Source organism: Drosophila gunungcola (genome assembly GCF_025200985.1).
Source record: "Drosophila gunungcola strain Sukarami chromosome 3L unlocalized genomic scaffold, Dgunungcola_SK_2 000005F, whole genome shotgun sequence".
NCBI lineage: Eukaryota > Metazoa > Arthropoda > Insecta > Diptera > Drosophilidae > Drosophila > Drosophila gunungcola.
This window is the reverse complement of record NW_026453180.1, coordinates 2,890,092-2,912,675: the sequence shown is the minus strand read 5'-3', so window position 1 is coordinate 2,912,675 and position 22,584 is coordinate 2,890,092. Positions and strand designations below refer to the sequence as shown.

Sequence of the window (22,584 nt, the reverse complement as noted above, 5' to 3'; positions counted from 1 at the left end):
AGACGCCTTTCAGATGCATCACTCGTCTATTTCTCTTTTTATTACTCGATACTTGCCTTAAACTTGTTATGTTTTTCTTTGATATTTTATAAAATGTAAACTACACGAGTTTGTTATAAAAAAATCATACACATTATGTGTTACAATTCTCGTTTTTGGGTTTTATGTTTTATAATAATTTCTCCGTTCAATCTCTATCTTAAAATGCCGTAAAGTGCACATATCAAACCCGTCCTAATTAGGTTAATGCTAAACACATGCGTCAACTAAATCTTAATCAAAGGTTGTGTGTGTGTGGAACAAACAAATCGAAGCGGAGCCGAAAGGTTACAGTGGGCTAAAGGTAAACCATATATGTATATAGGGTTTGCATCTGGAGAGGATCGGCGGCGGGCGGCGCAGATTTAGTCGAGAAAGTGCGGCTTGAGGTGCTTGAGCATGCCGAAGGTGCGGAATCGGCGGATCTTCATCACCTTCATCAGCTCGTCGTCGCAGATGGCGAACTGCTTGTTCTTGGGATCGTACAGGTCGCGCTCCTTGATGATGGCCCACACCTTCTTGACCACTTCGTGGCGGGGTAGCGAGGATTCGCCCATGAGGGCGCTCAGTTCGGGCGAGAGATTGTAGGCTCGGGTGAAGCCGGTGGACTTGCGACCCGATCCGGAACCCGTACCTCCGGCAGCCTTGCCTGCCTTCTTCTTGGCGGCCGGCTTCTTGACCACCTCGTAGTCCGAATCCGATCCTGCATCACTCTCGGTTCCGGAATCATCGGCATTCAGGGTCTTGCGCTTCTTCTTCGGAGCCTTGTGCTTGGTGGGTTGTGGCCTCTTCTTGGGACCGGGCTTTTTCTTCTGCTTCTGGGCGGCAGCCTCCTCTTCGCTGCTGCTCGGATCCTCCTCCTCGCTGGGTTCGCTCTCCTCGTCGGGCTCCGCATCCGGGTCCTTGCCCTCGTCGTCGTCCTCGTCCTCGTCGTCCTGCTGCTCATTGATCACCTCCATCACGATCTTGTCGAACTCCTTTTTGCGGCTCAGCAGCGAGCAGTTGAGCTTGCCCTCCACCTGCTCGCGCACCCGCTTGGCGGAAATGGTGGCCAAATCGGCGTCCTTGAGGACAGCCTGGATTTCGCGACGCAGGTCCTCGCTGGAGATGTCCGACATCTTGTTCGTGTGGTATTCCTCGTTTTACGTCGGTACACGTATTTCTGAGTTGAATGTCAAGGGTTCGCCTGATTATTCCGATCAAGATCTTAATCTTTTGATGTCTACTTACCTGGGATACACTTTTCGGTGGTGTTTTTCACGTTACTCGGAATTTTTTACGGCTACGGCTGCAGAAATTGTTCCGTTTTTTTTCTTTACACCGGCGTCTATATAGGGTTGCAACTTGATGACCGCACTTATCGGTATCGAGGCAGAAAATCCGGATATCGGACAGTGCTGGCGTGCTTATAGCCTAAATGTGGCTGGAGGTCAGGTGCATATTAATCTAGCTATGATGTAGCTAAATTAATTTAGAATATGGAAATATTGCTGATACTCAAATTTAATTTATTTTTGTTACAATATACGCTTACATTCTTAATTATTTTGTGAAACATGTGGTCCGTTAAATTAAGAACTGAATCTTTTGAGAACTTAATTATTTAATTCTTTATTTGGCTGCTTCTCTATGGGCCTGCCACTTGATGGCCGCAATTATCGATATCGAAACAGTGCCGTCGGGACTTTACTCGAATTTGGGTAGAAGACAGGTGCATACAAATCTAGCTGGATTATAGTTAAATTATTTTAGCCTAATAAACTCCTTTTAAAACTAGCCGAATAATCCTGATTTTTTTGTTTTCATAATTAGCATATTACGTTCATAATTTTATTTATTTGTTTTAAAAAAAGTCTAGGAGTATATTAAAAAAGTTGATTTAAATTTATGATTAAAACAAAGGGTTGATGTATAGGCTAAGAAGCTAGTTCAGTTATTAACCACTGGTCTGATTGTGCCGGTATATTTTAGTATAATTTGCAGAGTAGTATATTTCTACCATCGTGCTGCGGTCACACTGGTACCACAAGAACGTCGCGTATTTGTTAAAAACTAAAACTTAACAATATTTATCAATCGTTTTAAGTTCGCCCAACGCCTCCAACCATCTCACCAATGCGCAATAAGTTATTGTCTTTTTAGTTTGTCGTGTGTGTATCGCTAAAATCGGTGCAATTGCAGCAGCTGCAGCAACAATAACAATATATAAAAATACCAGCAACAACTACACTACACACACACATCAACAACAACAACAACGTGCGCTGAGGTAATTTTGCTATTTTTTATGCTTTGTTGTTTTTTGTTTATTTATAAAGTTGTGTGGGTGTGAGAGTGTGTGTGAGGTGCGTGAGATGCCCGTCTAAATTTGATTTTGGTGCAATTTTTCATGTAGTCCCCCTCTATTTAATTGCATTTATGTATATCTATGTATTTCGCTGTTTTAATCCACTTTATGCCTGAGATTCGCAAAAGTTTTGGCGTTCCCTCTTTGGCTCCTCTTCGTCGTTTTGCACTTCTCCGCTTTGTGCCGCTGCTTCGCGTCTTTGTTTTGCCGGCGTTTCGATGACGTTTTAGTTGTCTCCTTTTGTTCGAATTTGCGACGCCCTTTTCCAATTGGAACTTTGTGGACTCCGGAATTAAAAACTTTTTTTATTGGAAGTAAAAAATCAATTAATTTAACGTAAATATAACTTACATACTTCTTAAGAGCTGTGTGCCCACCCTATTTGTACTGATTTTTTCAGAAAATCGACAGTGCAGCCTGTTTAAGAAAAACGATTTTTTAAAAAACTATATTATTATTTCATTGAATTTAATTTTAGTTAAATAAAATAATTCATATTTAGAATAAAGAAAAATGTTGAGCCTTTCCTGAATTAATATCTAAGAAAAAAATAAAATTTTTGGATGGATTTGATATCGTTTAGAATTATTATACATAAATTAAAGGGTAAAAATTGAGAGAACAAAAAAAAATAGTTCTATAAAAATAATTTACGATAAAAAGAACTGGACAAAAACAACATAGTAATGCGTTTTCATAGAATTGCAACAGTTTTTTATGTAATAAAATTTATAAATTTTGTCTTCTACTTCCCCCAATTGGTTTATGGATAGCTTAGTAAAAACCGCAGAAACTACAAGGCATCAATTTCAATAGTTCTGTAAGTTTATCCGGTATCGATAAAAAATGTGCCGGGATATTTTAATCCAAAACTGATAAGCAACAACCACTTTACTTCAAGATATGAAAGAAAATTACTCGTAACATAATTTTACTTTGTGTTTATTATTTTCGATTTCTTTAAATTTCTTTACAAGAAATCGTTGTGTATTTTGTATTAATAGCCGATTAGAATGTTGATGTATTGCAGCGGCTGTGCTCCGTGTTGTCAGGCATCTATTTCGTATTTTTTGTTTGCCTTTTTATTTATTTTGTGGCTTGTTGTCTCCTCACAGTGACTGCCAACAGTATACACCCTCTACCTGTTGCTACGTGCCACCCACAAAAGTGAAAGCATACTTTTAGCTGGAAGTGTGACAGATAGAATTTATATTTCATCGCTTTTGTTTTTTTCAAACCAATTAGATGTTCTTGGCATAGTTTTTTCTTATTTTGACCGATCTAACATTGCTCATTTAAGTAATCACATAAATTATCACAGATTATGAAATCAGCCGATAGAATTGGCTGTTGTTTTTCAAGATTTAAGATATAAAATGTAGCTTCTTGTGGATAATGGAATTAAATGATCATAAATAGATACATAAAATTTGTAATTAAATGTTAATTAAATTAATTACATGAAAAATTTAATTAGTTGTACTTGGTGATGTTAAACCTACACTCGACTAAAGAAACCCCAATTAAGGAAGCACTCCAAATTTAATCGATTATTTCTATGTATGTTCCTAGTGTATGTCTTGAATTCTTTAAGTATAACTAATTTAATAAATTATACATTTATATATTGTCGATATATATTTGTTTAATTCTTTATTTTATAAATGAAGATAATTTGCAATTTCCCGCTGACGATCATTGTTTATAGCTGTTTTAGAACTAAAAGCCCGCAATGCTGTTTCGTCATTATGAAACGACGTCAAAGTAAAAGCACCAAGAATTTTCGCACGGTGAAAAATGTTTTTCAATTTTCCACCGCTGCTGCTGCCCCGAAAAAAATGAAAGAAAGAAAAAGTTTTCACCGCCCACGCCGAAAATTCTGACGCGCTCGATTTGTGTTTGTCTTGGTGCTTTGCTTCCATATTTTTTATGCTAACATTTTATAATTTATGAACAAAAATCAAAAACAATATATAAGCAATGCCTGCATTAAGACTAACGGGAATGGAATGGATTTTCGCAGCATTTCAGCCGGAAAGTGAGTGAGCAGGGGCGTTTTTGGGTGCACAGTGGGCCATAAAAGTCGGCCCACTCATAACTCATTGGACAAACTATTTCTGTGACCCTGGACGAGGTGCTTGACAGTGGCAAAACAATTAAATGCGGGTTGGAAGTGCACACATATATTTTTATGTTTCTACCATGTGCACTATAAATTTGTGCGAATGCCGAAATTCTCAAATAAATTCCCTTTTCTTGCGGTGCAGTCGTTTGGCCCTGACATTGCACTTGCAGCATGGAAAATGGGAAACAGTGCGAATGCAGCAAATGGAAATTGCAAATGGGCGAATTTTTTCCATGAAAAATTCATCACTTTGTTTATGACAATTCCTAAATTGAAGACTGCACAAAAAGTCCAAAAATGTATTGGAGAATTAAAGGCAAACAAGATATAGTACATAAGTACAGTGCGTTACATAAAGATGTGTTTACTTTTATATTTATATTTCAAATATAAAATTTAAAAATATAAAAGACTGAAATTTAAATTCATAAGGAAGATTTTCACATAAGAATTTGCATTTATTTTACTTTAAATATATTTAAAATCCTGAAAACAGAAAAACCTCTGCAGTTAATGGTTAACATATTCTCATAAAATTAAGTATTATAAACTTACACTCGTATGTTTTAAGAACTATAGTATTTCGATCTGCCATGCACTGTAATCGGGGACTGAAAATAGTTGTTGCGACTTGGCGACTAAAGGCGTCATAAAAACACGCCCACAGCCATGACACAATCGAAGAAGATGATGCCTGGTAATCTGCCGCCCATTTGCCCGATTTTTCCCTGCGCCCGATTTGGCCATAAATTTGAAAAATTATTTCTACAAGATTTTGCAGTCGTGCAAAGCAAAAATGCTGTGTCGCTAAATCAAAACGAAAACGACAACAAAAAGTCAGAGCTGAGTCAATTTTCTTATTTTTAGTTGCTGCTATTGGTATATGCTTTTATTTTATACTTTTAAATGTATATTTCTATTAGCGAATAATAAAAAATATATGTATTTGTGCTAAATTTAACCCAATAAGATGTCGGTGTTCTAAATTTGTATTCGCAATTTACTTTGATTTTCCTTTGCCAGCATTCCTCGGCCGCAAATCAATCGAAAGAGTAAACTCAATCGGGGATTAGTCATGCAGGTGGTTCTCTCTACATCGAATCAATTCACAGTTCGGTTTGTGTTTAGGAATTCTACGACCATCATAAATTATATTTTATATCTTGAATCGATTCCCCAAGCGTCCAATTGCCCAATTTGTGAATTTGTTTATTGGCAAAAAATTATGCTGCGCGATCCGGGCGAAAGTTGGTTTTCAAGGTCGTTGCGTTGGATTGTTTGCAAAGGATTTTTGCAGTTAAGATATTCTGCTTTGGATGTTGGCCAAATAATAGATATGATTTTTTTCTCGCATTTTTCATTTGGCATATCTTATTTTTGCTCCCTGTGATATGTGTTTATAGGGAAAATAAAAGAAAAGGTGTCGCGGGGACTGGAAATATCAAATGTGGAAATATATTTTAGGAAGTCAGTCATAAATAAAATACATTTAAAGTGCTTAGGCTATATTTATTTGGGAATTCGATGGCTTAGGATGCGTTGAACTTTAAGAGGTTTGAGTTTTTGTATGCGAATTTTTATTAGTTTCTTATCAATGTTTTATAATTTATTTGAATGTATATATTATACATTATGGGTTTTGGGAGACTATTGGTAAAACCTCTGTGATGTGCATTTTTTGTTTATAAACGACGAAATTAATTATAAAAAGTTACATAATGTAAACTAAAAAAGTTTAAATATGACATCAAAATATAAATACCTGAGACCTTTTAAACTTTTTTAGGTATAACTTTTCACATCAACGTTAACAAAATAATATGGTTATTATAAATATGTCAGCTATTTTTATAAGTGCACCAAAATAAATTAAGATAAGTTTAATACATTAATGTGCAGAATGGTTTATAGTTTCCTTTTTAGTATAAAATATAATAAGGATCACTTAAAAAACCATTAATTGCTATGCTATGACAGCCAAGGTTTCTTTTTCAATCATCTTTAACCTTTGAGGGACCTTCGCGATTTTCCTCGTAACTGAACCCACCCAAAAAAAATAAAACTAAGTGCAGGCACACGCCTTGACCCGGAAACCTACTTAGAAGCGAAACCCAAACGATCGTAAGATCCAAATACCTCACGAAATGGGCAACTCTCCTTAGTGTAGGGTGCTCGGAAAAATAGACCGAAAACTTTTTCACAAAACTTTTCGAAATTAAGAGCCGTGCGCCGATCGTCTGCTTTAGACTCTCCGGCGAGAGATGATTTTGAGTTCTATTTTCGAAAGAAGCGTTTTCGAAACTGGGAGAATGAAAGAGCGCGAGTTGTTGTTCGTGTAGGAAATGTGAAAGTTCATTGTTTCATTGAGGAAAACTGGTGAAAAAGTCAAATTATCTAACAGTGGCGAGGAGATGTTCGAAAATGTTCGAATTCGGTTTTCGAAATGGGAGCAGAGCAGATCGCAGATCGGCGTGCGCCCGGAATATCTACACTCAGTGGTCTCTGCGGAGGTTTCACGTTTGAACGTCGTCTCTCGAACGAACAATTTCCACGGAAAAGCGCAATGTGAAAGCCAAAAAAGACTAGAAATAGCCTGGCGTGACGTCCCACACAGACGACAGACAGCAGAACGATTAGCACCGTACCGTCAGTCAGTAGCGGACTATAGCGAACCGAGAGAGGATCTTACGATCTAACCGATCTAAGCGATCCAAACGATCCAAACGATTTTAACTGATCTTGAAGTGTTTAGCCTAAGAAGTGTTACGAAAATGCCAACATTCCATTGCTAAAAATCGAAGGAAAATTAACGAGAGAACATAGATTCCTGGGCAGCAGGTGGTTTGTCTCCCACGCGAGTGTCTCAAGTGCTAAATAAATCCAAGGATGTGTTTTTAACGCCATAAAAAAAAAGAGAAAAGATCATCGAGCTGCGTTATCCGAGAATAAAATCGAGGTGGTTTTGAGTGGTTCGCGGGGACCATGCCGGTCATTGCCGATGCCGCCAGCGATGAGCCACCAGCAAAATGTTGCAAACATTGTGAGGGTATGCCTAGATCTTACATCCTATCCACCTATATATCCACCTACTCTGTACTCTGTATATAGTAAACAATGGCCGGAAAAGTGCAGCGGGTTCGTTAACCGATTGGCTATTAACTTCGGCCCAAAATCCAAACACAATTGAAAGATTTATGCTTAATTTCTTCTCCCCCCCCTGTGCGCTCCCTATGTTTTTTTGCCCCCGCCACTTGACTGACATTAACTTTGCTTCTCTCCATTTGTTTGTTTTAATTTTTGTTGTGCTCTTTGCCCAGGGGCAGCAATTGCCCGGCACTTAGTTTTTCCTGCTACCACAAAAACAAAGAAAAAAACCAACAAAAAATTGAAAACCGCTGACGCGACTACTTAAAATTGTTCAGTAGGGTAGTGAAAAATCATGACAGCTAACGCCACCGGCTGCAAAATAGGCCTCGGGATTAGCTATGGAAAAATGGATTTTCGCCGCGATTTTGACAATATTAAAATTGTGACCGGAAATGTCAAAATATTTTTGGTACAGGAAGCTTAATTTAATATCAAAGAGCATTTTCATTTTAATTATCTGGTTCGGATTTTCTGAAAAGAGCCATAGACAGCCATATGCCTATTTTATATTTCAGTGCTCACCGGCATTAAATGCAGTACGTTTATTCTAAATGATTTAATTACATTTTGAATTTATTTTTTTGTTTCTGACGAAAACATTTATATATATAAACTTCTATTGTCTGTGCCTAATAAAGTTGTACTGATTTTTGCATTTATTATGAAAAGAAAATGTTGCTTTATTCAAGTATATTCGTATATCTACAATATACATATAAATATAATTTTTAAAGCCATAAAAACTTTATAAATCATAAATAAAATGTAATTTGTTTTTGTAGAATATTAGAAACGTTTGTTTTTGAATATTCTTTAAATATAGTTTATGGCATTACCTCTTATTTGTGAATAGTCATAGTTTGAAATTAAATTTGTGGACATTGCACGTTGTTGAATTTTAGTTAATTTAGATTAATTAAGCAGAAGCGTTTTCCCTAATGAGGGGAGGCTGAGTTTCTTTTTGCCGCTTTTTGCTGACTTTTGGCCGTGCGTTTTCTGCTTGGCACGCGCTCAATGTCAAACTGACCCGCCCACTTTTCACGCCTCACCCCACCATCAACCACCACCCACCACCCCCAACCCTTCGCCGCCTTGGCTAACGAGCTGTTAAAAATAAAGCATTGTAAAATGTTGTCAACAAATGCAGACATTGTATGAGTATATAATATAACGAGGAACCCAGCATATATATGCCAAAGTTAAACAAAGCGTGGGCGAAACCCCAGAAAAACGCAACCGGGTAATCGAAAATCATGCGGGAAATATTTGAAATAGAAGAAAGGGAATATGAAACTTATATAAGAAGAATTGTTATGTAATTTTAACCATTTAATTAGATTGAAAAATAAATAAATTAAGAAATCGATATTTAAAAGAAAAATGTTAATTCGATCCTACCAACTATATTATTTTTAACGTTTTTGTGTTTTGAAACATGCTTATCGTTTAATATGCGCTCCTTTTATATCACATCACAAAATATTTAACCAATGGCTATTCTGTTATATCTTAATAGTCAAAATAATCCACTGAATCTTTGTTTACTTTAAAATATCATAAATAATTAAATAATGGCTTTTCCTGTATATTAAACTTTGAAATGCAATATGTTTAGATTTAAATTAAATCTATTTTACGTTATGTTATGAAAAGAAAACTCCTTTTATCTTATGATACATCAATAATCCACTGCTTCCACTTGTTGTAACCGACGATAAATAAACATTTTCCCTCACCATTTAAAAATAAATAAATTATCCTAATACCCAGAATTAATCAAACTAAAAAAACAAGCGAACAACAACAGGCTAAGCCAAATCATTTTGGCCATATAAACGACTTGTTTACAACAATGCAATCTTGTTTACAAATAGCTGAGAAAAGAGGAGAAAAAATTCCATTTCTTGCGGCTAATCGGAACGTAAAATTTTCCAAGCCTTGACACTCTTTCAATATATATTATTGCGCACATATATTTTTATTCCTTTGATATATAGTGAATTTGATGTTGATGGCTGTGATTAGACAACTGCAACTGAATAAATGAATAAAAAAGATATTCATTTTGATTTTTTTCTTTTATGGCTTTTTTATTTACATGATAAACGAGTGACAGGCTGCTCAGCAAAATTAGCTGGCTTGCGACAGCAACAAGAAGAAAATTAAATTTAATGAAAATCAAAAACGAGGCAGACACAACCAAATGTTGTCCCTTTCCAGCCGGTTTTTCTCTTATTTTCATTTTTTTTGTTTTCCTCGTTTTTATGGCCATTTTCAATGTAATTTTTAGTGCTCTAGTGGGGCACAAGGTGTTGTCGTTTTGTGTTTTCTGCGTGTGAGCGCTTCTAAACACTTTAAAATGAGTGTCGCTGGGGCTATTTCCAGTCGTCTTTTTTCAGCTACCCCTTATCCATCCATCGAATTGCCTTTGGCAGGGCATTCCTGACATCTCATTCGATTGCTTTTTGGTGGGGACGAAGACGAAAATCGTGCTGAACTGTGAATTTGAAAAGGGGGAAATTTTAATTTTCTGTTGCTCAGCCAAAGAATTTCGGGGATCACTCACTGACTGAACTGACAAAGCTCATTGAACTGGTTTGTGCAGTGAGAAAATGTGAGTGGCATATTAGTAAAACAATCATAAGTCAAAGTTATCCATTTACTTAAGAGCTAAAACAAAACTATTTTGACTACATCTCAAGTAATCACAAAGATTATTGTACTTAATTTGTTTAAGATTAAATAGCTATATATTTAAAGCTTGACTTAAACATTTGCAATTAAGTAAATCATGTTTTTTGTTCGATATCTCCTGATTTTATTTTATAGTGGTTTGAATTTTATTTCATTCAATGCCACTAATTATTTTTGAAAATCTTTATTTGATTTACCACAGAAAATAAGTAACTAACAGATTTTAAGATGGTCCTATTCTGTAGGACATTTTATAAAAGTGATTTTAGTCGTAAATAAATAAATGTTGCATCATTATAGTTGAAGCCTTTATTCTAGTTTTACATCCTTTTTATCTTTTTAAGGCTTATTTTGAATGTCTGAATTGGGCCCTTATTTTTTCTCTCTGTAGCCTTAAAACTACTAACCCGAAAGCACTCAGTTTGCAATTGGAAAATCAATCAACTTGGAGGCTTTTCCAGCCAGCCGCCCATTGGGGAATTCGAAAATTTTAACTTACAACTCGTCGAGAGCCGCACACAAAGTGGCAAATAAATTTGCACTTGCATCATCATCATCATCTTCATTGCCATATCGTATCGTATCGTACCGAATGGAATGGAATGAATAGGAATACAAAAAAACGAATATGAATATGAATATTGATATTCCTTGGCAGCCAGAGCGTCGTGTTCGATTGTTTTTCCTCGCAGCGCGCGAATGTGTGAAAAACATGCCGCAAAATTGCCGAAAAAGCCAAACGAACACATGGAAATTGCGGACGACTGTGGACTGTGTGTATATTTGCATTTTGCCCATTTTTGTAGTCAAATTTCTGTTGTTGTCTGAATCAGCCAATGAATCCTCCGTCCCACTTTCGCCCACTTTTCTCCATCCCTTTCTGACGTCTTTTGGGTGAGCGTTTGTACAACGCGGCGTATGAATATAGAAATTTTATTACTGCTGCTTTTTTCCTATTGTTGTTCTTGTTGTAGTTTTTAGCTTGCGCAATGTTTACACACATTAAATCGCAGCGTCCAGTCAAAGTCAAAATCCATGTACACGAGAAAAAGAGAGAAAAGAGAACCGATCGGTGATTATTTAAGGGAAAAACAGGCGAGAAGTTGTGCTACACTGAAAAAACTAATGTTGTCCTAAGATCACTTTTTAATTGGAGAGCTTTTGAATGATTTCAAAAATTTTAAACTAATGTTGACCTATATTTGGTCGTAAGAAAAAGTTAATAGAAAAAGAAAAAATATAAATTAGCTATTGCATTTATAAAGATAACTTATATAATAAAACAATAATTAATCACTAATACATATTACAATACAAATATTTTAGTAAAATATAGCATAACGTAAATTATAATATTTTGAAGAATGTAAGTTTCAGTATCTATTAAAAATGATCAAAAGAATCTTACTCAAGCTGTTTAAATATTTACAATATTATTTTTATAATCTATTAATATTTTTTAATATTATCAGCTAAAAAAGGATCTAATTTTTCCGCGTTTACTTGTTGTGCATTACTTTTGCATGTTGCAGACACATGTTCTCAAACGTAAAACCGAAACAACAACAGCAACAGGCAGTTTTTCGTGAAAATATATGTAAATCGCCAACGTATGGCATCGCTATATATCCCACATTGTCCAGTTACCTCGTTTTGCAATACTGCTGGCCAAGAAATTCGTTGGAAAATTCGGAAAACGAAAGCGCACGCATTTGTGCAAATAAACAATGTGCGGCCGTGAGGGGGGGTTGGGAAAACAGGTGGGGGTGGGTGGTTTTTCGAAAGGGGTGGGCGCAATGCTACATACATCTAAGTAATGTCTGAATAATTTACAGTGGGTATTAGGCCTACATGTGGGCGTATTGAATATGGAAATCAGGATGAAAGATTAACGAGTTTTATGAACGTTTTATTTCATTGCAAAAGTATTACGTTGGTAAATGTTGAGAGCACTTTTTGATTTATGGTGATATTAAACACAAAATTGCTTTTCTAATAATATATGTTTTTAATAACTGATATCGTAAGAGTTAAAGAAAACAAAAAATCACTAAAGGACTCCTAAATAAGTATATATTCACCAAAAACTAGTGTTTTTTGAATCGGAAAAAACCTGAAAAATTGATAATTATTACATGAAAAGTCAGGTTTCATAATTGTTCCTTTATTTATAAAAGTCTAAAGCAAACATTTTTATTGATTATGATTCCAAAAGATAAAAAAAAACCAATGTAATTTAAAAAAGTAAAATAAAAGTTATCATTGATTTTTATTTTAAACAAAAACAAGATTTTTAAACAAAAAAATGTGAATTAAAATTTAAATTTAAATAACATTACTTTTTATAAAATAGCTATTTGTTTTACAATTCAGCAAGAGCTTGCTTTAAGTTTATGTAATTATAGATAGCATATATATATAGCAATCACTTATAAAAAATTTAGTTTATCATTTATTTTTGTATAAGCTCCTTTGAGTCTTGTGCCTTTCCCCCAATAAGCGCAAATAATTGGCTATTGCCACTGGAAACTACTGCATTCCAATCCCACAAAAGCATGGGGAAAATGGGGAAAAATTGCGATATAATACAGAGAGAATATAAAAAAAGAGAGGGAATTTTTTCTATGGGATCTCGAGTTGGCAACCTGCAGGTGTTCCTTTCGCTGGATAAACAAATTACCTGTCCTCCCCTTTTTTTTCCCCCGCCTTCTGTATTGTTAATATTTTTTCTTTTATTTTGCTCTGGCTTATTGGCAAACAATTTTTCTTGGTAATTTAGTGAAGTTTTCATGCGAGAAGCGTGTGTCTGTCTTTCGCAAAGGTCGTTCTTCATGTTTTTCACATTGCCTTTTATTTAATAAACTGATTTCGTTTTGTGTTACCCCGGCTGCATTTATTTGCCCCGTTTCGCTTATTGAAATGGAATCCCATGAATTTTTTATTGTAAATGCAACAATTTGTATTCATGGCATCGCTCGGGTCGAGTTCAGGACCCAAGATTCTCGAGACCGGGATGATATAGCATGACCATTATGACCCACCGAATGGAATGGCGGGTTGAGATGGCGACTGCGACCTTGATTTTGAACTCATTTCAATGAAAATTGTAGCATTAAAATCGAGGCCAATGGCTGGGCTAAGTACGAAAAATGCCAGCTACGCAAGTTCAGCAAGGTTGCTGCAAGTAATTTGGGTGAAATTAGTGTGGAATGAATTGGAAATTTCCTTTCTTGAAATTAGTAATGTTTAAAAAGTGCTCTGAAGTGCGCTTTAAAGGGTTTGTGAATATGAAATGGAACTGGGAAGTTTTAGCAACTATCTTTCTTGTAAAACGATTTAATTTATAATATTCTAATATCAATTTAGGTTTGATTTAATACTCCAGATTTGTTTATTTAATATAATAAATTAATTTATAAACGAAATGTTGACTAATATGAATCTTAAATTGATACCTATATCTGAAATCTTGAAATTTTTTTTCCTGTAGTTAGTAGAGCTTGAAAGTACTCTAAAATGTGTACCAAATCAACTTTCTTTCTTGAAATAGGTTTACAATTGTAATAATAAATAAATTAAAAGACAAGTTTATTTGTCATAAACAGTATTTGAAGGGCTGTAAGCTTTAAATTAATCATACTTCATATACATGATATAGGTATGGTAACTAAAATGTATTATACAATTTCCTTAAATTACAGAGTATTTCTTACTTATTTTTTGACTTAGGAAAGTACCATTTTATTAATATTATTAGGGCAGACCCATTTGGATGCTTTCCAGCCCATAAACATTGGCTAAACTTTTATGATTATTTTTGCTGTGGGGGGATAGAGAGCTCAGTCGGGCAACACCTTTGCAACTACCCCCATTCAAACCAGAAAACCAGAAAACACCCACTAAAATACACACATTTCGGAACAGAGTCCGGCGCACGCCTCATTAGAACACCTTTCAGTTTGCTGTGTAATTTTCGCAACATTTTTAATGGCGTGCGGGGACATTTTGGCACTCGAGTGACCGTGTGCGTTTCTGGCCCCCTTTCCTCCTCCGAATTTCCTCGCATATTCTTTGGTTTTCCCTGCTCCTGCTGCGTCGCACGCAAAACTATTTAGAGAAGTGTCAAGAAATGTCTGCATTTTGCATTCGCCGTGGCCATTGCATTGCAACATCGTAGCAGCAGTCACACGCCTGCCTTTCACATATACTAGATGTATATATATATATATATATATATCCTATACTATACTATATTATACTATATAAGATATGTGGTGCGGGCGGGCGTTGATAAATTACAAAACATTGCAGTGGCTATTTTAAATGTGGCATGAAATTTGCTTTTTGCATATAATTCGTTTTTTTAGCAGCGCTTTTTATGCTGTCAACGGAATCGGGACTATATGGCATCTATATCTCAAACTGTCGACTTTCTGCCTCAGCTAGAAACTATGTCAGATTCCCCATTTTCTGTCGAGTGCATAGAACGTCTAAACAAAAGCACCCAAACACGCAACGCAATTGCCAAAAACAAATAAAAAATAAAACAAAAAAAAAAAACCAAAAGAAATTGTCTTTTGCGTTGCGTTTTGTTTGTTTGGCGTTTTGTGATTTATTTTCGCTTTGACAAATGCACAAAAATTTGACCATGGCATGTCAAGAAGTGTGGTCATTGTATTTATAATGCCGCTCCGATATAGATAAATGGTCAACAGGCGGAGGCATAGGCGACGGAGCTGAGACATGTGAGCGATAGATGACTGTCTCCTCCAGAAAAGCCTGGCAAGACGCGTGATCCGAGTGGCTAATTAGTCAGGGACCAGCGAAAATAACTCGAAAATCTACGTGAAATGTGTTTGAAATTACCCAGGTATTATTCATAAATATTTTTTTTTTTAATTTTTATTTGCCGAGAGTAACAATCAGAAAGTGATTGATGAAAAAGAAATCCATTGTTAAGTGCATACAACAACAATTCAATTTTAATTCATTGTCAATCCAATAAAAAAAGGAAATTTCGAACTCAGTTTATAACAAAGGAATGCTTATAATATAATTTTATATTTGAAATCCAAAAGTTATTATAATTATTATTATAATTATATTAATTAATTAAAGTAGTTTTCACTCTTGTACCGGGAAATTAATGCCAGCAAAGTCGGATAACTTCATTTCCGTTGAACAAACAACAACAGCTGGGCGAAGTTGGCTGATGCATATTAATAAACATGAACATTGTCAATGTGGGTCAGGAAAAAATATGGCAAAAAGGGAATTGAAAGAGCAAAAACGGATAAAAGAAATAAATACCAGACACTGCAGGCCGTATATAAAAATAGAAACCTAGCGAATTGAAGTTGAAACAGGTGCATGTTGCATGATTCAAGTTTTTCCTTAGTTTTTTGTAATTTTCGGTGGCAATGTTTGCTCTTGGTTGGGGGTCAATTTAATGTTTGACTCTTTAGCACTTTTGAACTTATGCAGACATTTATTGCACTGAAAAAAAGTGTATTTACTTGAATGTTTGTTAAACTGGAAAAAATGGAATTAATGGAACTTTTATCAATAAACATTAATTTTCATAAAGTATACAGATCTCAATTGATTTTCTCACTACATCATATAGATTCCCCTTAAATATTTTATTTAAATAAATTTAAAAATGATATTAAATAATATCTTTTCTGTGCCTTAATGTTTTTGTGTGGGCATTGAAAAAAATTGCATTTTACACCCGCTGACATGGGCACAAATCTCTGGAATCTGGCTGCTGCCAGAAACTAAACTTTTCAATTTCCCCCACAAATCCCATGCACATGTCAGTTAGTTGGCCCGACAATGCAATCAACATAAATACAAATCCCTAAACTATTTTAATGTCGACTTGACCCCAAAAAGTAGCTCCTGTGTCCCCTGGCTTAAAGTGTAGTTGCTTGTTGATGTGGTAATGGAAAAGTTTGGCCAACAAAAAAAAAAAAAAAAAAAAAATTACACTCAAAGAGCCAACTTAAAAACGCATCAAAGTCGGTTTTTGGCTGTTGGCCAAAGCTGCTAACCGGGCGTATACGCAATCAGATGTGTTGGCCGTCCCACAGGAAAGTTTTGGGTGATGGCTTTGCGTTGGGGAGTCAATTATTGTGGTAATATACTTTAAGGTTTCCATTTTTGCATCCATTTCATAGAATATTTAGCAAGCTAACTTTTAACGACTATTGGGACAAGTATCTGAGAAAAGATAATTCATGAAACATAACTTTTCCCTAATGATAAAGCCTTAAAAGTTGCTTTAAGTTTATACAGGATAGATAAATTGTTTAACTTTAAATGTTGACTTTGAATTTTGTTTAACGTATTCACTAAGATAATTTTACGTTAAAGTAGATAAGTTTTAAAATATTCAATATACGGATTTTGTTTTATTAAGAATAGGGCTACAAAGTATTTATTAAGAAGTTAAAATCATGTTTTAGTTAAAAAGCATAGAGTATTTGTAATATAAAATTTTTGTTTTACTTAGAAACCATAGTGTTTTTAAAATTTGATAGTATTTCTTATTCATTTCCAAAATTAATTAGATTTCCTTAGATTATTAAAGCACCAACATGTTTATTATAAACTTATTGATTTATATTTCTTGTTTTATAACTTTTGTTATACATTACCGAATAAAACAAAAAATCGCTGGTACATCTCACTGAATATTGGGCTTTCAACAATTTCTGTTGAGCAAAGTCGAACGTTGAACTTTGCGCCCAATAAATATATTTCTGGTGTGATATAAGGGGGCAAGTATTGATCCTATTGGGGAAAACACATGCAGACACTTCAGTTCATTGACATCTCGCTAATATTTTGCCATTAGTGCGCAAAGAAGCTGTGTCCCAATTTTTGGGGGCAGACAAGCAAAAAAAAAACAAAAAGGAAGAAATATGGAGACCATAATGAAAATGTAAGCCCAGACATGACCCAATATTTTACAAAGATTTTGCATAAATTGCGATCTTGTGCTGCGGCCTGTGAAAATGTGAAACAATCAAATGGCAATTAACACTTTTCATCTAAGTCACATGTTAATGCCCCATTCCGATGGATATTGCTTGGCCATCTTGTGTTTTTTGGCCCTAATTGATAGGCCTGGCCAATAACCTCCAGCATATAGTTTCTTTTTACAATTAGTGAACATTTGTTGATTTGCATAAATCTTTTTATTTTTCCCCCTTCTTTGATTTGCCATTGTTTAGTTCTTGATCTGTCTGCTTTTGGGCCGACTTTTTTATTGGTTTCAGTTGCGCATTTCCCATGCGATTTGTTTATGTTTATGCTGTGTGTTGTTAACTTAAATATTTGGCTGCCATTGTAGGCGGTACGTTAGTCACTGATTAAACGTTTAGTTTGTGGAAGAGATATTTTTTTGAACGTTGTTTTTATTGGCTTAAATCATTTGCTGCGTATTGAGTTTACAATATGTTCTTTAGGTGTGATGTACAATAAAACTTTTAGTAGGTTTAGTTTTGATTTAATCTTATAATAAAATACAATTTTTGCAGAATTAAATAAATAAGTTTAAAACAATTCTTAAATTCTTTACAATAATTTGAATTATAAAAATTAAACAAAGTATTTTTAGCAGAATTCCTTTGCAATCTGTTGTTCACAGAATATTTTTAGCGTGATGTATTTTAACACTCAAGTTTTTTTGCCCTTAGCAATGCAATTTGAAAATTATCTTCTAATTAAATAAAAATCGTGCAGACTTAACTTTAATTAAGTATAAACATGGAAGCTTAGTTTGAGACAATTCCAAAAACATATTTTCTACTGTAATAAAACTTTAAATTTGAATTCATTTTAAAGAGAGTTTGTTTTTATTAACTAAAATCATTTGCAAACAAACAATTCTTTGGTGTGATGTACGTCTTAATGGTAAACTGTAAAAACACCTATTTTCTTATTAATTGAAAATGCTCAACTTATTTTGTGGTATAAAAAATTAACGTTCAGTACTATTTTTGTATCCTTCGAGGGGGTCCAACCTCTTCACCTTAAGGGCTTAAATTATATTTCGGACTCCCTTCCGTTGTTGTTAATTGCTTGAACAGAGCCAGCGACATCATATCCATAAATTTTGATGGGCCTGCATTTATTTTTAACCCAATTTCCCGTCGGTCCATAGTTTTTATATCAATGAAGGTGCTACACACTGTATAGTATGGGTGTAGTATATGTGTATGCTTTTTTATATGCTTGTCAGCCTTTTAGAATTTATGTTGTGTTTTTCATACATTCTTCTGGTTTGTCTTGGCTGTGTTTCATTCCTTTCTATAAAATAATTTTGTTGTCTTGGCGGCGAGGGAGGTTGTGTTTTTTTATTTTTTTATTTTATATTTTTTGTATTTTTCTTTTGAGACCCCAGGGCGGTTAGTCGGTTGGTCGAAAAGCAACAGATTTCTTAGCTTCACACGCATTTGACTTTCAAATGAAGGACAAATATTGTGCGGACGAATGGGCGGGCAGCAACAACAAACAAACAAACATACGAGGGAAAATAGGGGAAAATGGAGGTGGGGGTCGTGGAAAATGGGAGGTGAAAGTGCGAGGGCGTTCTGTGAAAGTTTTGCTTGGATTTTATGTAGGTTCTATCATCTCTCATTCCAACTTTGCTCTTCTTCGAGGCTGTGCATATAAATTATGTGAGTAATTCGATTTTAATCTGTCAGTTATTTGAAAAAGATTGTTGAAAAGTGGAAAAGTTGGCCAAGTAATTGCCTGGATATACATTTATTCTAAACATTTCGAAGCATATAAACTGTTTGATGTATGACACAAATGGATTTAGACTTGTAATGGACACAAAGAAAACCTTTTTGTTGAGGATTTAAAATAAATCTAAGTTTATTGTGGAAAATTGCTGTGGAATTGTTTTTGCTGGAAAGTTTGCCAAGTAGTTATTGGCTGTATATATTTTTTAATAAGATACAACTATTATTTATAGAATGTTTTGTTTACAATATTATCTTTTGTGCATTTGTACATTTTATGATTAATGAAAATTTCTTTACTCCCTGAAATATTTTTTATTTTTTAATTGGAAAATATTTGTATTAAAATGGTTATCTAAAGTGAATATTAAATATTATTGTTCTGTCTATTTTTTTCTTTACTCCCTATTGTTTATCTTTTACTTGATGTTTTGTTTATTAGAATTATTAAAATATATATTAAATATTACTTATGTGAACAAACTTTTTTAGTAGCTAAATAGATAATAGCCATAAACAAGCCCCAGATAAGCCCATTTAAATGTATATTTATTTGTTTTCCTTGAAATTCCACCATTAATCCCCTAGAGCATGCAACATTTTTATGCTGGTTAAATGGTTTTTTATTTAATTTGTCGTGCAGTTTTTTTGATGGCTGTCCGAGTGCTTGAAATGTGTAGCTTTTGTGACTTCTTAGGTTTTTTACTTTTCCCAATTTGAATTTATGCTGCACACACGTTGAACGTTGGACGTAGAAATGTGGTAAGAGGCGTTGTTTGCAACGTCCGGCGGCCAAATAAAAATAGATTTGGCCCAACGCTGCCACTTAAGCCGCCGCCGCGGCAACATTTTATCGACACGAGCCAACTGTCAGTGAGATTGGGAATCGGGGATCCTAAGCATTGTCAGACACTCTGAGCCCAGAGCAATAGGCCTCAGCTTTTTTAGACCAAATAAGACCGAATAATGCGGCGGCATGCAAATAACTTGGCACGCATCTTGTCGACGCCGTCTTGTTTTTATTTTTTCCCTACACACAAAAAAAAGTAACAGAAAATAAATTGTTGAGGCTTAAAAATAAGGTCTTAACCTACAGTTAAAAAGTATAGAGGTTATATTATTTAGTTTTGAATCAAGACTTATACCAAAACACTGCCTGTAGTTTGTTTTCAAGAAACACTTATTAAAACTAATCTTGTAGTTTTTGTTTGGGTGTATGCTTTTCCCAGTTTTTTTTTTCCTTTTTTTTTGCATGCATGAAAGGCAGAATCTAATGCATTTTCTTTGGCCGACCCGAATAATTTCGAAACTTAACTTGTACGCTTATATGTCGGAGAAAATAGCAGCGGTACGTGGCACGGTACGGGTTCCATGTCTGTGCAGTTTTTGGTCTTGTTTAGTTAGGACCCGAGTTGTCTGTAGGATAATTTTCTACTTTATTCTTGCTTGGTCTGCATAAAAAATGCAAAAAACCAAACGTCAGACGAGTATTTTATTTGCTGTTTTTATTATTTTCCCTGTGACTTTCGCACAACAACACGACGTCCCTTTCGTTTTTTTTTTCCCATTTTTCCCATTTTCTATTGCGAACTCTGTGTGTTTTTGTGTTTTGTTTTCGGCTTTAATTTGGTTTTGCTTGGAAATTGTTTGGTTTTTGGCCTTTTATTTGCCCGAATGTAATTAATTTACAGGCCAGCCGCAAAAAGTCCTTCTCTAGTTGAAATCTTTATTTGGCATTGTGTTCTATACATCTGCGGCTGACCACATCGAAGGGGATGGGCTATGGTATGGTGTGGTATGGCATCGGCATCGCATCGAATCGGATCAGCATAGATCAAGCGCATTTTTTGCGTGCCCAAATGAGCATTGGCGAAAATAGCACCGTATTTAGGTTTTAGGTCGCGACTTGCTCATCGATCTCGTGGTTTCTCTATGAGGTTTGTTGGAAGCAGATTTGTATGGGAAAGAATGTCATGAAACAAGGATTAATAGGATATATTTTATGTAGCAACAAATATATTATATCAAAAATAATTAAAATAGAATTCCAGACTCCAAGAATGTATACAAATATTATGATCAAAACTAGGATAAAACTGATATTTGTTATGTTTCATAAAATATATTTATCAACAAAAAAAATTCAAATAAAATTTGACCAGACCCAAAAAGATAAGAATTTTACCTAAACTAGGATTAATCTAATCTTTTTTACATATCATCAAATTTATTTATAAAAAGTAAATTAAATATAATTTTTCCAGACTCAATATCATCCTATCAGATAAACCTTTAAATCTTTTTGCGGCACCGTCATTTAAGTTGTAAACCCCAATTTATGCAATTTGTGTCTGCAACAATTTCATTTTGTCTCTATTCGTGGCTTAGTAATTTTTTCCTCTTGCTTACATTTGTAAATATTTGCTACGCTCCAACAATCAGCGTTTCAATCAAACCGCTGTTAGCCGCCAAATGCAAACACACCCTTTCCAATCCAAGAGCCAAACTAAAAGATACATGACCACACAGACAAACACAGATACTCAGAAACGCAGACATTGATACTTGGGTATGGTTGGTATCACATGGCGGAGCTCATAAAAATAAAATGGCGCTACACAAAAAACTAAACGTTGCTTCACCCAACGACCCAGCTTTCAGATAGTGATGCGAATCAAATGAATGTCACAACGTGACAGATAATTTGATATGGAGGTTGTAAAGCTAACAAAGTAAATTAATGCAAATTCCATAGATAATGTGTTTTATCAGTTACAATCGTGTGAATAATTATAAAGGTGTTCTCATGGGAATTTTTTACATTTGTACTACCTACTCGTTGAACTATTAATAAATGAGTATATTCGAATTAAATAGTTCAATTTTACTATAATATATTCTATCGGTCTATGTGCTAGCAAAATTTACTGAGAAAGTCTAAAGGCTAATGTTTTTACTATTTCCAATGGATTTTTAAACAATCTCTCTTTAAAATGGTTTAAAATTAGCCCCCAAAAGCAGTAAATAATGAAATGAATTCTATTTTTTTTTTTTTTTTTAACTAGTAGTTTTACTAACTGATATTTAGAAGTGGCTTTTCCTAAAAAACCTAAGTAAATTTTTAGCTCGATTTCAGCTGAATTGTAATCTTCATATCGGCGCATCTTTATCGTTGTCATCATCAGCGAAATCGAACACACCTGAGAAATCAATCAATCGATTTGTTCAGCTGTAACTGACTAGAGCGAGAGCGCAGATAGAATGGGAGAGTGCGACTTTAACAATCAGACGCAACGTGTTGTCAACAAATTTTGAACGTTTAATAAAAAACGAAGGCTAAAAAAGAACGCTGACTAGCTGACTGTGCCAAAAACCCGCAGGCATTTTATGCGCCCAAAAGGAGCTGAAACAGAAAATCAAAAATAAAAATAAAAAATAGGAGGAAAGAGAGCGAAAGAGTGCGAGAAAAAGAC

The 22,584-nt window shown here is 34.7% G+C and overlaps 2 protein-coding genes and 1 long non-coding RNA gene across 6 annotated transcripts in view; 1 reads left to right on the top strand and 2 right to left on the bottom strand.

Moving 5' to 3' along the window:
* Window positions 1–7: 7 nt before the first annotated feature.
* Window positions 8–1,428, bottom strand: LOC128259091 (uncharacterized). Its single transcript, XM_052991234.1, has 2 exons — window positions 1,270–1,428; window positions 8–1,201 (listed from the first exon to the last, which is right to left on the bottom strand). Exon 2 carries the CDS (start codon window positions 1,155–1,157, stop codon window positions 405–407), a length of 753 nt encoding a protein of 250 aa, XP_052847194.1. The 5' UTR covers window positions 1,158–1,201; window positions 1,270–1,428; the 3' UTR covers window positions 8–404.
* Window positions 1,429–2,381: 953 nt separating this feature from the next.
* LOC128259088 (uncharacterized) overlaps window positions 2,382–22,584 on the bottom strand; it is a 46,869-nt gene continuing 26,666 nt past the window's right edge. Inside the window, exons 2-3 of one of the 2 annotated variants that reach the window (XR_008268015.1) lie at window positions 2,738–2,803; window positions 2,382–2,685 (exon numbers count right to left, since the gene is read on the bottom strand). This is a non-coding gene — a long non-coding RNA (uncharacterized LOC128259088). The remainder of the gene's footprint in view (window positions 2,686–2,737; window positions 2,804–22,584) is intronic. The other variant, XR_008268014.1, reaches the window with a different exon arrangement.
* The window catches only part of LOC128259068 (AF4/FMR2 family member lilli), a 47,835-nt gene continuing 32,240 nt past the window's right edge, over window positions 6,990–22,584 (top strand). The window contains exon 1 of one of the 3 annotated variants that reach the window (XM_052991200.1): window positions 6,990–7,551. In XM_052991200.1, the coding sequence (XP_052847160.1) occupies window positions 7,494–7,551 (58 nt within the window). In that variant the 5' untranslated portion in view covers window positions 6,990–7,493. Of the gene's footprint in view, window positions 7,558–22,584 lie in introns of all 3 variants that reach the window. The other 2 variants (XM_052991198.1, XM_052991199.1) reach the window with 2 other exon arrangements.